At 45.5% G+C, this 15613-nt stretch overlaps 1 protein-coding gene across 1 annotated transcript in view; it reads right to left on the bottom strand.

Annotated features, from left to right (window-relative positions):
- DCLK3 (doublecortin like kinase 3) overlaps positions 1-3342 on the bottom strand; it is a 45399-nt gene extending 42057 nt beyond the window's left edge. Inside the window, exon 1 of the mRNA XM_032861265.1 lies at positions 3125-3342. Coding sequence (XP_032717156.1) covers positions 3125-3191 — 67 coding nt within the window. The 5' untranslated portion in view covers positions 3192-3342. The remainder of the gene's footprint in view (positions 1-3124) is intronic.
- Between the last annotated feature and the right edge of the window lie 12271 nt (positions 3343-15613).

Here is a 15613-nt window from a genome sequence, read left to right as displayed (position 1 = left end):
ATCTCCCGGTGACTAGAGAGGTCACATTTTCCAAATGGTGTGACTTCAAGATGGGCAAAGTTCTGGCAACTTGGCCCTCTGCCAACCTGCAGGGACAAAGAGGATAAGGGACAGCTACCCTTGATCAGGTTAAGCTATGAGGATGCTGGAGGTGATTTGTTCCTACAGGAAACCTTAGCCCATCCTGACAAATACATTCTCAGGGACAGAGCTCGGCCTCCCTGTCCCAACCCTTCTCATAATACTCATGCTCCCAACAGCTCTTAGTTCAGTGCCTGAACACACTGAGCTGTTTCATGACACCTGACCTTTGCACATGCTTTTCCTTACTCCTAGAATGCAGCCCAGCATGTGGGGAGAGTAGGCACCATTTGGTCGTCTGGCCAGGAAGAGCTTCTTCCAGGGAGCTGGTCTAAGACACTTGAAGGAAGTTAGATCCATTACCCCTGCCGGGACCAAGTCCAAGCTATCTTTGCCCCAGCAACAACCAGACTGCCCAGAGGGCCCAACCCTCCCCATCATCTCTTTAAGCACAGTGCTCCCCAGACCTAAGAGGGGCCTGGGGCCTAGTACTCAAAGTGTGGTCTCCAAACAAGTAACACTGACAGAACTTAGGACTGGTGAGAAAAGCAGAATCTCAGAGCCCACCCCAGACCTCCCGGATCAGAATCTGCATTTTAGCAAGATCCCCAGATGAGTCATATGCCTAAGAATATTTGAGAAGCACTGGCCCAAGGTACCCAAATAGAATCTCTTCAGCCTAAAAGGTAACTCCAATAATAATACTTTCCATTTGTAGTAATATCTGCTAAGTGCCTTACATCACTAAATCCCCAGAATAATTTGACCATGCCCATTTCACCAATGAGGAAATGGAGGCTCAGAGTACTTACCCCGCTGAGGATCACACAGCTTTGAAGCTATTTGGAGGCAGTTCCGATGGCCTCAAGAGCTCTAGCCCGCCCCCCATTACTACACACTACAAGGCACCCTGCCATTTGCAAAATTCTGTAAATGCTTAGCCTTCCAGACCAGCCCAAGCACCTCTGGAGACCTTCTTGTCCCCTCTTACAACCACTAAACTGCTTCTCTCTATGCCATCACTTCCTGCCTACACCACAAGGCCTCCACACACACCAGCATCCCTGAGAGAATGCCCGTTCTCCCTGGGTACTGATGTTACGGACTTGCTCAAGAAGTGTCTGATGAGTCAATGAAAACACTTCCCCTTTGATCATCAACAACCCTCTGAGGTTGGCTAGACAATTATTATTAAATAAAGAAAGTCGAAGATACTGACATTCCCAGGGAAGTATAGCAACTTGGCCCCAGGTCACCAAGAAGCCGCAGACCTCTGGGGATAGAACTCTGCTCCCTGATTCTCAGTACAACTGTCTTCTTCCCCACTTCTCCACTCTCCCTGCATTTCCCTCTCCTGACCTACATTACCAGCCAGTTGACAAAACATCCTTTCCAAAGAACACCCCCACATATGCATCTTCAAAAGGGGCTCTGCTTTACCACCTTTAAAGGGTGGTAAAGGGCCCAATTTAGACGTGAACAAGTCACCAAAGGAAAAGGTGGGAAAGTGTGGCTACCACAATGAGACTAGCACTGAAGCTCCACTGTCCAGCATTTCCCTCGCCAAGCTTTGCCCACAGCCTGGCCACGATAAACTAAGACTTCATCTCCGTTTTTCCGAGGGCTTCATGGGGTTCTCATGCAGAGACTCTCCCTTCTCACACTTTTTTAGCTCACCATCAAAGAACACGGCTTAAAGAGCTTTCAAACCTAAATGAAGTGAGTTACAGAGCATCTTTCCATCGTTTTCTGCCTCTCTGTTCTTTCTCTAGTGAAGTCTTCTACGGCACCACCCAAAGCGTCCAAATACTAAACTGAAATACTTTTCCAAAGTTGGACTGCTGGACAACCCCAAAATGCCTTTCCTTTTTTACTTCCCAAGGACCCTGCTTCTTGCTACCTTGCCCCTTAAGGAAAAGCCCAGTGCTTGGCTACTACTCTAGATGCCTTCTTGGTTGTGACGGCAATTGACAACTCAACACCAGCCCACCAGAACACCTCTCCAAGCAGTAACCCAGACTGCACTCGCAGTTCCTAACACAGTCACCGAAGCACAGGACCACCTAATGCCAAGACACTGGATGAAACACAGTGATGGCAGCTGGGCCAGCTTCAATTTGACCACTGTCCTCTTGGACAAAACACAGAGTAAAGGAAAGAGATGGAATCCATGAGAAGTGAGGTGATGGAATGACTAACATTGGTGATGAATAACAACTGAGTTCCCTCCACAACTTCTCCTCACAGCCACCCACCCCCAGCAGGCGAATCCGCTGAGGTGTCCCCAGGCGCCTCTGCGCAGCCCTAGCGCGGTCTTCTCTCCACCCCCCAGCACCTCTCTCCCAGAGCCAGAGTAGAAGGCAGTGTAAATGCGGTCTTAGATTTGAAATTAAGTGATGGGAGATTTCACAAACTCGTTATTTTTCCTGTTAGTTCCAAATGCTTTGACCATAGCCTTTATCCTGATGGTCTTTAGTTCTTCTGTGTGTTTCCTAAACTAGTTCTAAGGTGTTCCCTTTCTTTTAGCTCAGCCGGATAGCTCGGGAGGCCTGGGTTCGAATCCCAACTCTACCGCTCCCAAGCCCTATGACCTCGGGCAAGTCAAGAGTTCTGGGCACGGCTGTCGTTCCACCTTCCTTAGAGGCTGTGAAAAGGATGGAAGTGGTCAAGTCCGGGCAAGGCGCTTGGCACATTGAGACGCTCGATAAACGTCAGCTGCCTGCCAGGTGCATGCACTCTTCCGCAACCCCACGGCACCTCGAACGATGCCCACGCGTTTCCTGGGAAGGCCCCTCTGGCTGGCAACCGAGAGAAAATCAGCTGCGGACGGCGTTATTCCCCTACCCCCCAGCCCCGAGAAAGCGAGTTCCAGCGGGTGTAGGTGTGCGCGCGGACACCCACACGCGCGCGCACACACACACACACACACACACACACACACGAGCTTGGGGAACCCCAGCGGGTCCGGCACGGCGGCCCCACCCCGCATGGAGCGGGGTCTCTATGTCCCAGACCCGCTGGGGCCCGGGCGCTGGACACTTACCCGGAGGGGGCGGCGCGGGCCGGGCCGGGGGCGGCGGCGGGCGCGGAGTGGGCGCGGCGGCTGGCATGGCCAGGCGGCGGGCTCGGCGCCCCGGGGCGCGGCGATGGCAGCGAGGTGCCGCGGCTCGACGGCCAAGCTGGAGCGGGGAGGCGGGGCGCGACCGAGTAGCCGCCCGACAGCGCCCGCCGGCGCCCGCCCTCACTCCTCTCCCTCCCGCCGCCCGCTCCTCGCCGCTCCGGGCAACAGCCACCGGGAACGTCTCCGGGGGCGCCGGGCTTAGCAACCGCGCGGCGCCGCAGCCTAGCTCCCCGCGCTGGCCCAGCGTGCGCGCCGCACTGGGCCCTGGAGGCGGGGCGGGGCGGGGCAGGGAGGGCGGGGAACTGGAGCCCACATCCCTATTCCGCCCGCTAGTGCCGGGAGGTGGCCCTCGGGGACCCCTGGGCCTTCCCCGCCCCGCCGAATCCAGCCTTCCCGCACTCTTTCCCCGCCCTGCGCTCCCTGGAGCCAGGCGGGATCCTGCTTTGAACGTGAGCCTCGCCCACGTTATCTGTAGGTGGCAAAGCAAAGACAGCCTCAGGAACCCCACAGCCCTTGCTCCTCCTGGCAGTTCCGAGTCCAGACTTGCCGCACCAGTCGCTCCATCCCACCCCATTCCCACTACTCTAGCACGCTGACCCCAGGTCCCGCAGCCACCTACATCCTGTTGCCCGCGAGATTCAGAGACGTGCTCACACTCTGACCACACCAGTGGCTTCTAAGGCACAGGCTTCAAAACAACCCTCAGCCTCATGTCTTTCTGGTACCCTCTAAGGACTGCTCAGTACCCCTTGCACTGCTGTACCCCTTCCAAGTACCACCCGCCCAATCCACCTATTTGCAGATATCCTTGCAATCATGGTCCCAGGCCCAGGGGACCTATATCCTCAAGCACCGGCTCCCAGGACCCTCCTGGGAGAGATGGTGAATGCAAGGGACCACCCCACACATACCACACACACCTCTCACGTGGCCACTGACAAGAACACAAAAGAGATCTTGCTTTTGTCCTGATCCGTCAGGTCACAGAGCGACTTTGTCCAATGTTGATGTTCTATGAAATCTTTGGGGTTCAACAGAACACTGAGGCTGAGCTGAGAGTACCAGGCCGGGTCCCAGATGTCAGCATCTGTCTTTCTCATGTAGAACAAGTCTAAAAGAAGGCTGTTCTTGCCTCTCAGGGATGACCTCAGGACCAGATATCATTCCAGGCTTCTAAATGCCCACCTTCAACAGATTGCTTTTTCTCCTCGGACTCAGGCTGTTGCCTCAGGGTCAGAGAATGGCTGCAACAGCCCCATAAAGCTATTGTGTGAAAAAGAAACCTCTGCTTCTGGCTGGCCCAATGACCAGACAACCCAAAGCGATCATAGTGGACCATAGTCAGCAATCCACTCCACCAACAGTGACCAAAATGACAAGCAACCTGCCTCCAAGTCACTCACGGTCTATTAAGAGGAGGCAGATAATAAAATAATCGAGTATGGTTATACATGGTATGGAGAAAAAGGACGTAAGGAAAGGGGGAAAGTGGTTATTTTTAGCTGGGTAGTCGGGAAAGACCTCACTGACAAGGTGACATTTCAACAAAAGCTTAAAGGAAGAACCACTTTGGAAATTTCTCTTGGAGGTAAGGGCCTTTCAGCTACTTAAATACTTTCTTTTTAGAAGCCTTTAACAGCCACTCCTCCTGGCCCCATCATTTATATTTTAGGAGTAAATAAAACTGAAACTGAGTTTGTGAAAAACTAACTTGTGGAAGAGAACTTGGATGACTTATGTTTTCCTTTTTGCCAAAGCAACGGTCCATCAGTGTTTAATTACTAGTTAGGTAATCATTTATATTTTAACTAGATACAAATGAACACCTTAACTGAAGTTATCAGATTACCTTGCAACAGTGAGGGGCAAATATGATGCATCTTGTTGAACACTATGGAAGACATCACATGTTGCCTGAATACTTCTTCCCTCTTTCTAATCTAGAAATAGACCCTAGTGTTTAGCTGAGCACCCTGCAGCCTGGATTAAAGAATACATTTCCTGGGCTCCCTGGCAATCAGGAATGGTCATATGGAAGTCTTCTGGCCAATTAAATAGAATAGATTGGGTTGCATGGGAGTTTCAAATAGGCTCCTTAAAGACAGATATGGTTAATAGGTACATATGTTCCTTTGTCCCTCTCAACCTCCTTCTTTTGTCCAGGATTTCACACATAATGTTCGTGGTTGGTTTAATTATTATTTTCAATTCTTCACCCCACCCCTTAATAGAATCAGACAACCCACCCTTTAAGGTACATGCAATGTACTTCCCAAACCTTGATTTTTTTTTTTTTTTACTTTTTAGAAAAGGCTTTATTCTTTTAATGTAGTTTGGTTTCTTAGCAAAATGGAGGGTAGGTACAGAGATTTTTAGACTTGACCATTTTTCTGACTTTGGCCCATGAGATGTTATCAGACATAATGGGAACAGAGGCTTGGAATGTATTCCTGTGATTTGCTTTAACCATTGTATGCTTCTGCCCACAGCCCAAATAGCTGCTGGTCCAAGCAAATGTCAAGAAACATGTAGTAGACCTAAACTTGAACCTGCTGCTGAATTCAGCCAACCCGCAGACTAAAGCAGAGCTACCCCCAACAGACTTGCAGACCTAAGATTGAAAGCGCAGGTTTGTTTCTCAGCATTATGGTGAAAGCTAGCACACATGATGGTTGATGATGGCTGGAGCTTCAGCAGCCATCGTGGGTCATGTGGTCAGTCACCTTGAAGATGGAAGCCAAGCCCTAAGAATTATAGAGTAGAAAAAAATAGAACCCTGAGTCCCTTACAACATCATGGATCTATCATACCATGCTTCAACTACTGACTTTGGACTTTCCTTCTAAGAGAGAGTGAACTCTTGTATGTTTAAGTCACCATAGTCAGAGTCCATTGTTACTAGCTCCTAAGTGATGATTTGCATCAATTCACTCAAAGATGAAATCACTTTATTTTCATATTAAGAGAAACATTGATCACATACATTTGCAATCATTTATGTCAAATAGAAGACCAAAAGATCCATCATGCTTACAGTGAACCACTTAACTAGCAACTCATTGAGCATAGCTGAAGACAATGGAGTAATACTCCTGTTGGTCTTGTCAAGGTATCAGAGCTATTCTGTTTGCAGGTGATCCAAATTCACCCATTAGCTCAAGATGACAGGGAGCACAGGGTAGCTGAAGGCTATCTGAGGAAATCTCATGAACATCCAAAAGCAGATTGGCTACCACCTCGTGACCTGACTCTCAAATGTCTCCTGCATATGATGTATCTGAGACTCCAGTTTCTCTAGGAAGGAATATACTAAGCCCAGCTTATTTATTCTGACAAGGGCTCTTATACTGGATCAGCTGTTTTGAGGGTAGGTGTCCATCCGTGGCCCAAATAGCCATGGCTTTGTGGAAAAGCAGCTAGAGGGAATGGAATGGAAATAAAGCCTGGGGGGGTAGTGGACACGGTATAGGGATGGGGGCCTTTCAGAAGCTGTGCCTAAGATATCCTAAGCCTAGAGGGGAAATTGTTGATGGCAGGGAAATTGACTGACATATCCAGGACACTAGGTAGGCTTTGTTGAGGAAAGAACTAGAAAATTTCCAGGAGGTCAATCCCATGTAGGATACCACTGCCAGAGAAACTTGCAGGAAAGACCTAGATAAAGGGATAATGAAGCTTCTAAAAAGAAATTGCTCTACTTCCCAGCATTACCCAGGATGATTCCAGATTGAGATCGAGGAAAAGGAGAAAAATTCAGCATCTTAACACAGACGACTATTCCAACAAATCTGCAATGTGCTTTCTCCAGTGACACTTTACATGTCTCCTCACCATGTGGATAGGGCATTTTAGACACCTCCCCACCCCCAGCTGTCACAGCATCTTTCCTTTCCTCTCTAGATCCCTAGAGAGATTACTATACCTTCCTCATCTCCACTCCCTCCCTTCTGCCCAGCTCCTCAGACCTGCTGGGATGGAACTTGTTTCCTATCTTTCTGCCTTGCTGCTTTAACTGCACTGGTAACAATCTTATCTGTGCCATTCGGTGAGCACCGCATGACACAGTCCTTGTTTTATTTTATCTCACTGCAGCATGTGATCTGTCTTGAAACTCTCTCCTCTCCTGGCTTCAGTGGTAACCGTCGCTCTTCATTCTACCCCACCTTCTCAAAGCAAACATTTTTACTGCTTTGTGGGTCTCTCTTCCTCCACTCAGACCTTAAATTGTTCTATCTTATGGCTTTGCTCTTGGCTTTGATAGACTCACTGACCTGGCTGGCCTTTTTCAATGCCTTAGTGCTAACTTCAGACCAGTTTCATCTCCCCTCTCCCAAGACCAGCTCAGTGGCCTACTAGACAGCTCCTCAGAGGCCTCTCTTAGGCACCTCTCACAGCTTATCCAAAACAGAACTCATCATCCATTCCCCCAGATTCCGTTCCTCCTACTAGATTCTTGGTCTCATTTAATTCAGTTGTCCAAGCCATAAACCCAGGAATGAATGTCAACTCCATTTCCAGTCACCAAACTCTGTCCTCTCCCCAACACCTCCTCCTTGCCAAACTGCCATCGTCTTGTTCACACTCTGATTACATCCCAACCAGCACGCTGAGCATCTCCTTCCTTGCACTGCTATATCCTTTCCATACTTAACACCCAGCCTTATTGGACTGAGGGAGATCTTTCTCAGTATTGTTCTATATGTTATGTAATTTCTCCACTAAAAATCTGCCAATGAAAATAATAAAAATCTGTTCTGAGAGTTAACTTTAAACCCCTTAGAAGGGTCCTCAAGGTTCTTCAACCTCTAGTCTTGTCTACCTATCAACCATCAACTCCCGCCATTCCCCCACAGATATTGTGGGCTTCAGCTAGTGCACATTCCTTTCTTTGTCTCAGCTGCCCCTAAGCATCCCTTACTCCAGCATCACCTCCCCCCAGTAAGTAAACTGCCAAGCCATGATCCAAGCCCTAACTAGTCCGTACTCACTACCAGCAGAAAGATAAGAAAGTAGGGTGTTTGAAGTAACTGCAGCATGGCCAATCTGATCTCACCCCAGTGCTGACAACTGACCCAGTCACTGGCACATTCCATTCAGTCAGCGATTCTTACCTACCTGAGGTCAGCCCAAATGCCTCCATCTGGCTTGAAAGACTTGTCAGGCTTGGCCTGAGGCCACACCAGTGACAGGTTTTCAAAGGGAAGAAGTCAAAACTACTGCCTAAGATAAAATACAGTGTTTCAGGTGGATGTCCTTCATGCCTGTAATCTCTCTTCTCACTCTAGTTCAGATAACTTTGTGTCAGCTGTGTGTAGACATGAGTGAAGGAATACATCTAAAATGTTACCACTTTTTCTGGATACAAGCTCCTGTTAAAATTGCCATTGGGGCCTCCTGATGCCCAAGAATATGGCACTCACTGCTGCAAAAGTAAGACGCAGATCATTGTTTCTGTATTCTAGCAATGAAAACAAACCCATTTACAAAACTACTAATTAATGTTCAAATGTGGAATAGTAACAAATGGAAAGTTGAAAACATTCTCAAGTCCTTAGAGTAGAGCAGTAGTTTCAGGGCAAGTTTTCAAGTCTCGGAGGGTATTACATGACTTTTGAAATAAGCAACATTTCTCAAAACACTGGGCCTATAATTAGATACTAGGTACAACAGCTAGAAAACTGAACTGGGTTTAAGTCTGAGAAAACTAAACTTTAATAAAAATATATGTGGAATCTCTTACTGAATTACCACACTTGCTCTCAAAGAAAGGAGAGTAAGTAAACGATATCCTTCCCTAAGATTCCAGGAGAAGACATGTAGGCACACATATACACAGATTTGCAAAATGTATACATATGTAGGGTTCATGCCTATGTATGGGACACAATGAAACTGAGAACCCTATAAAGAAAGTGGGGCTCAGATCCTCTTATATAAAATTTTAAAATGAATTTATCAGTGACTAGGTTGGCTTCAGATGAATTTTTCTTGTTCATCTAGATGTCAAAAATAAAGAATAGGTTACCTAGGATATGGGTGCTATCCTCAAAAAGAAACAGAGAGAAAGTGAACAGATCTTTCCTAGTTCCTTTTTTTTTTAGATTTTATTTATTTATTTGAGAGAGAGAGAGCAAGAGAGCAGTAGCAGGGGGAGGGGCAGAGGGAGAAGGAGAAGCAGACTCCCTGCTGAGCGGGAAGCCTGACAGGGAGCTCAAATCCAGGACACCAGAATCATGACCTGGGTGGAAGGCAGACACTTAGCCAACTGAGCCACCCAAACACCCCTCCCAGTTCTTATATTTAGCTGAAGGGTTCCTGCTCTAAGGCAAGGATCTGCATATACTGTATGGAACTCACCTCCAAATCTGGCCCATTGCCAGCATGTGCAAATAAAGTTTTATTGGAATACAGCCGTACCTGTTCCTTTATATATTGTCTATACTGCTATTGAAGAGTTATGACAGAGACTGTGTATTCCACAACACCAAAAATATCTATTACCTCGTTCTTTATAGAAAAAGATTACAGAGCCTTGCTGTACTGTCAACACATTTCTGTGGTCTGTTTTTTTTTGATGGTATGGAGAAGAGCAAGCCACCACAGTGTTCTTATTTGTTGTATGTTTAATAACGGTGAAGACTTTTCTGGAAAAAGAAATTCAAGCCCTTGGGGCACCTGAGCGGCTCAGTGGGTTAAGCTTCTGCCTTTGGCTCAGGTCATGATCTCGGGGTCCTAGGATCGAGCCCTGCATTGGGCTCTCTGCTCAGTGGAGAGCCTGCTTCCCTCTCTCTCTCTGCCTGCCTCTCAGCCTACTTGTGATCTCTGTCTGTCAAATAAATAAATAAAATCTTTAAAAAAAAATTCAAGCTCCTCATTCTCAGGTTTAAGGCAGTCATTCTGATTTAATCTAACCCTTTCAGTGTCCAACCATTCAGTAGGTTTACCCTCTCTCTGAACATTCTCACAACACCTACCAAGGAGGGAAGTCCAATGCAAGAGGGGAGATAAGCATTTCTTTTTTTTTTTTTCAGATTTACAACATTTTATTTACACAGTGTTGTTGATTTAAGTGACATCCACTGAGGAGGTTACAACTTGAACAAGAATCATTGGGAGGAGAAGGAAGCAACAAATATTTGTGTACATGAGCTTTGAAATTTGTTTCAGGCCATCTATAGATGATTTTCAGTAGGCTTCTTTTTTTATTATTTTTTATTTCTTTTCAGCGTAACAATATTCATTGTTTTTGCACCACACCCAGTGCTCCATGCAATCCATGCCCTCTCTAATACCCACCACCTGGTTCCCCCAACCCCCCACCCCCAAGCATTTCTGAACTATAGGAGCTTCCACGAAGGGACACCTCTTGCAAACCACGTAAGTCTGTGAGATAAGGTCATCTTAGCATTTTTCTGAGGCTGTCCTCTGTTTTTAAACACCTAGCAAAGCTGAGAATTGGAAAGCTTAAGAAACTCACCGAAAGTCACACAGCAGCAGTTGCATAGCTAAAATTGGAATCCAGGTCTGTCTGACTACAGGCCCATGCTCCTTCCACCATGTCTTGCTGCCTGATGAATTTATCCACTTACTCATCCAGTAAATAATTACCGGGCACTATGTTCAGTCATTATGTCACCATGCCGGGCGTTGAGGACACAAAGATCCTCAAAAACAATGAAGAGTGACGGATCCCACAATAAGATACCTTCCAAATAAGATTGCTGTGACTCCCTACCTCAGAATCCCCCTCAATCCACAATCTAATTTTTTTTTTAAATTAAGAGTAAGACTATCCTTGTGCTAATTCCATGATTTTATTTTTCTAAAAGATGTAGTGTTGAGTAATTAGGTCGTAATCCTGAAGTCTATCCATTATGTATTGAATGTTGGCACGATGTCGAAGCAGCTCATGACATCTGAAACAATGTCTCAAGATAATTCAGTTTTTCTTTTATCTAGTTTGCTTTTGAATTTCTATTAACCTCCACCGCAGACATAATTCCGATGTCCTGTTGGCATGGAACGCACCAGCTTGTGATAAGTCAGACACAAGCGCTATGCTCTCTAACCTGGTTGTCATTATTCTTTCAATATGGTCTTGGGCAATCTTTCTTGTCTAGAGCTTAAAATATTGGAAGTTTCTTCCACAATTTTTTTAAGATTTTATTTATTTATTTGACAGAGAGAAACACAGTAAGAAAAGGAACACAAGCAGGAGCACGGGAGAGGGAGAAGCAGGCTTCCCACTGAGCATGCGCGGCTGCATCCCAGGACCCTGGGATCATGACCTGAGCTGAAGGCAGATGCTTAACAACTGAGCCACCCACGTGCCCCTCTTCCACAATCTTGATAGAGCATCTTAAATTTCCAATGGCAGCTCTGGATACTTAAGATAATTATATTTCTTTCTTTCCACTGACTCTTGATAGCCGTATGAAGTGTTTCATCGAAACCTAAAAGGGTAAAGGAAGTAGTATTGTAAACATTGCCTCTCTAAATAATTTTTTTAAGTAATGTTTTAAATGTAAATAGTGAAGACTCCAGTAGAAGCCTCAGACGTGATGTCTGTGCTGTGACAAGTGAATGATGCTAGGGACTGGTGTGTGATTCCACATGCACAGGTGGGGTTTTTTGCTATTTAGTTGAAAACCAAGTTGGAGGTTCAACAGGGAAGACATAAAATCTGATGGTCACTTGATCGGCAATCCACTGAATCCTAATGCTGGAAAACAATCTATCTTGAACCCATGTTGAAAAAAATGACAGAAAGTCATCTCCACTTTTCATCATTTTCAAACGAAGTTGAGTGACACACCCACAGTTATAGGTTAATCAGTTTCTCCCCCACTCTCTCCAGAATGTTCCATGCCCCCAGTGTGACACTGTTAAATTGTTCACTAAGGGCTGAAAGAAAGAGCAAGACTGCAAGTGTGGGACTCCATGCTGTATTCCTTACAGCAAAAACAGGAGTGAATACCTTGTAAAATCAGCTGCAACCATCAAGACAGAATTATGCCTGTAGAGAAACCAGAGAGGGATATTGGCAAAAGTCCTTTATCAAATGACAATATGGGCAGTCGCATCAGATCAATGGAATACAAGGGGAAAGGGCAGTCTGCACCGTGTGTGTGGTAGAAGTCACTTCAGCCTGGATTTGGACAAACCACCGCAAAATGTCGTCAGCTCTTGACCCAAACATGAGGGGAAAGTCCTCGATGACTCTCACACTCTGGGAGAAGAGTTTATTTTTGCAGCTGTGCTCTAGACTTGAAAACAAAGGTCGGGGTCAGGACCGATGGAGACTCAGCCACCTGGGAACCAGAAAGGAAGATTCGGGGCCATTCCACACACAGCCTTATCAACAGAGGATATTCAGAGGTCAACAGCATGCCTGCTGGTCCTGGTACCACGTCGAAGGAGCCAGTGAAAATCATGAACATGATCAAAGGATAGCAACAGAGTCAGTGTTTGCTTTCCCAGCATGCTGTGAGAAGGAATGAGCACAAAGAACAATTCTGCTTTCCCACCCTCAAGGATGGACCGCTCAAAAAGTGTTATAGGGAATTATAGAGATGAAGATGAGATTGCAAAAGTGGCTTTTTCATGCCATTGATAACATAAATAGAAGACTTCTTCTATGATTTCAAGTGGCAAGTGTCAGTGACATATGCAGGATCTTAGAGAAGCTGAAATTACAACCTCAAAGCTAATAAATATATCACAACTGGAAATATCAAAGATGAGATAGCAGACAATTCCAGAGGGGCGTTGAGCTGTGGCACAGATGAGTGCATCACTGACTAGGACCTTTACCCTACATTTTCTTTTCTTTATTCATCAGAGAAAAGTCATTATCATATTACTGAGCATGGTTAAAGGCCACATTCAAACACTGCACAAGACCATGAAGAAAAATCTTTCCTGGGCCAAGTCAAGCAATAGCAGAACTGGAATGCAGGAAGGAATCTCTTCCAAGTTCAAACATTTACCCTCCAGGGCTCAGAGGGCAATGTCACTGTCAACTTAACAGACTTTGAGTGTAGTCTTCAGCACACGATTTCTGAGTGATAGTCCAATTCCAATATCCAAACAAACTAATAGAGCTATCAAACACCTGCTGGTTTCCTGAGTGCCTGTGTGATTTAGCAAAAATAAGGAGTTAGGAAAGAAAACAGAGAGAGAGTGAGCCTGACCTCCTGTTCATGCTGGCAGATGTAGATACCCATGTGAGAAGGAAAAAAAAAAAAAACCCTCTTCTTCTAGGTGATCTGAAACTATTGCTGTTCATCTTGACTTTTTAATGTCATGCTTTGTCATATTTGAAAACTGTGATGATATTTTGAACTTAAATTTGGTAAGTTGCCTGATCCAAATCCCCATGAGTGGTCCAAAGTAAAAAACAGAATAAGTTCCCAAATAAGCATGTTAAAAATAAAAATACCACTGCAGCACAGTTATACTTGCAATATGAAATCTGGGCAGTCACGGCTGTGTCTGCACATCCATGGTCTTTTTTGTATGTAGTCCTTGAATTTGTCTTTACAGTTGCATAGAAACTTCCTGGCTTGAAATTTCAAGAATGCTGCAAGTCTTCCATGAATCTTCAGACCATCCCACTTGCAGTGAGAGTGGGTGGAGAACATGAGACCCAGGGAAATGAAACAGCCTTTTCTGTGTCACTGAAAAGACTAAGGATGAAAAAAATGCCCTAACTTTGTTTTGGTTCACCTTCAATAACACCGTTTCTTGCAACATTTAACACCAAGAAAATTGGATAAAACCTCCTCACATTATCGCTAAGTTTCAGAGAAAGTAGAATAATGTAGATTTTTTAAGCTATTTTCAGGAAAGCATTTAAAAAGCCCAATTATCTAACAAAGCAAAACTGATAATTATATAATTCCACAGCACTTGGCAGCATGATAACTTTAAAGGAATGGGTGGGATTCGCTTTATTCCTTCGTGTCTACAGAACTTTGTGCCTCAGATCTCCAGAGATCTCTGGTGCAGAACAAGGTTATCACCAAGGAAATGTCTTGCAGGAACAGCCACTGTATTTCAGTCTTTAGGAAAACAGAAGTTGAAAAGTGCGAATGGAAATTAATGGTAATGAAAACAGTCAAGATATGGATTAAAGAATGTTTTCTCTGAAAAACAAAAGTAAATGACACACTATTAGTGACAGAAGACTTGGTTCCCAGAAAGATGGCACCTCCCACACCTTGAACTTTAAGAAGGTATCACCTTGGTTCTTGGACAAAACCTCAGTTATAGTACATCTATCATGTACTAAGTTCTGTGTTGCTAGCTTTATACGAATTGTCTTATTTACTCCTCACAACAACTTATTTGTAGAAATTATTTCCACTTCAAAAATGAATCAGATGAAGTGACTCACCAAGACCAGCTAATAAGCAACAAAAACAGGATTTGAACCCAGGTCTGTCTGCCACCAAAGTCTTACTATATCACACTACATCACACAGTTGCAGGCTGGGAGATGAGTATATTGGCTAGTTTTGCTGTGTAACAAATAACCCCAAAACTTAGGGACTTAAAATCACAATTGCTTATTCAGCTCATGATTTGTGAGTTAATGGTTTAGGCTGGGTTCTGATGGGCCGTTCCTCTTGCCTTAGCTGGGCTCACTCATGCACCTGTAGTCAGCTGATGAGTTGGCTGGAGGCTACCTGGTGGTCCAGGGTGGCCTTGGCTGGCATTGCTTATCTCTGCTCCTGTCATCTCTAGTCATAAAGCAGGTTAGCTCAGGCCTGCACACACAGGAGCTTCTCAGTGTCCCAAGAAACAAGTAGAAGTGTGTGAGACCTTTTGAGACCTAGGCACATCACCTCATTCCATCACATTCTACTTTCCACAGCAAGTCATAATGCCAGCTCAGATTCAAGAGAGGAAACATAGACTTCACTTCTTGAAGAGAGGAGCTGCAAAGCCGCAACGTGTACCACCTCTGTGATTTTGTTCCCAGAAATCCACAGCATTTTTCTAAACATGAGAAAGCATCAGAGGAACCCAAATTGAAGAATAGTCTTCAAAATACCTGACCGGTATTCTTCAGAAGTGTCCAGATCATGAAAGATAAGGAAAGACTGAGGAACCATTACAGATTGGTAGAGCAAATCAAGGAGACATGAAAACTAACAGTGACATGGGTTTGTGAATTGGATCCTGAAACAGATAAAGGATTTTGGTGGAAAACTGGTGAAATCCAAATAAAGTTACAGTTTTATTAAAAAGTAAAGTGTAGGGCACCTGGGTGGCTCAGCGGGTTAAGCCTCTGCCTTTGACTCAGGTCATGATCTCAGGGTCCTGGGATCGAGCCCCACATCAGGCTTTCTGCTCAGCAGGGAGCCTGCTTCCCTATCTCTCTGCCTGCCTCTCTGCCTATTTGTG

The sequence above is a fragment of the Lontra canadensis genome, unplaced genomic scaffold, assembly GCF_010015895.1.
Source record: "Lontra canadensis isolate GAN:19392208 unplaced genomic scaffold, GSC_riverotter_1.0 scaffold20, whole genome shotgun sequence".
In the NCBI taxonomy this organism is placed as follows: Eukaryota; Metazoa; Chordata; class Mammalia; order Carnivora; family Mustelidae; genus Lontra; species Lontra canadensis.
Note: the sequence above shows the minus strand (reverse complement) of the source record. Positions and strands in the feature narration are given on the sequence as shown.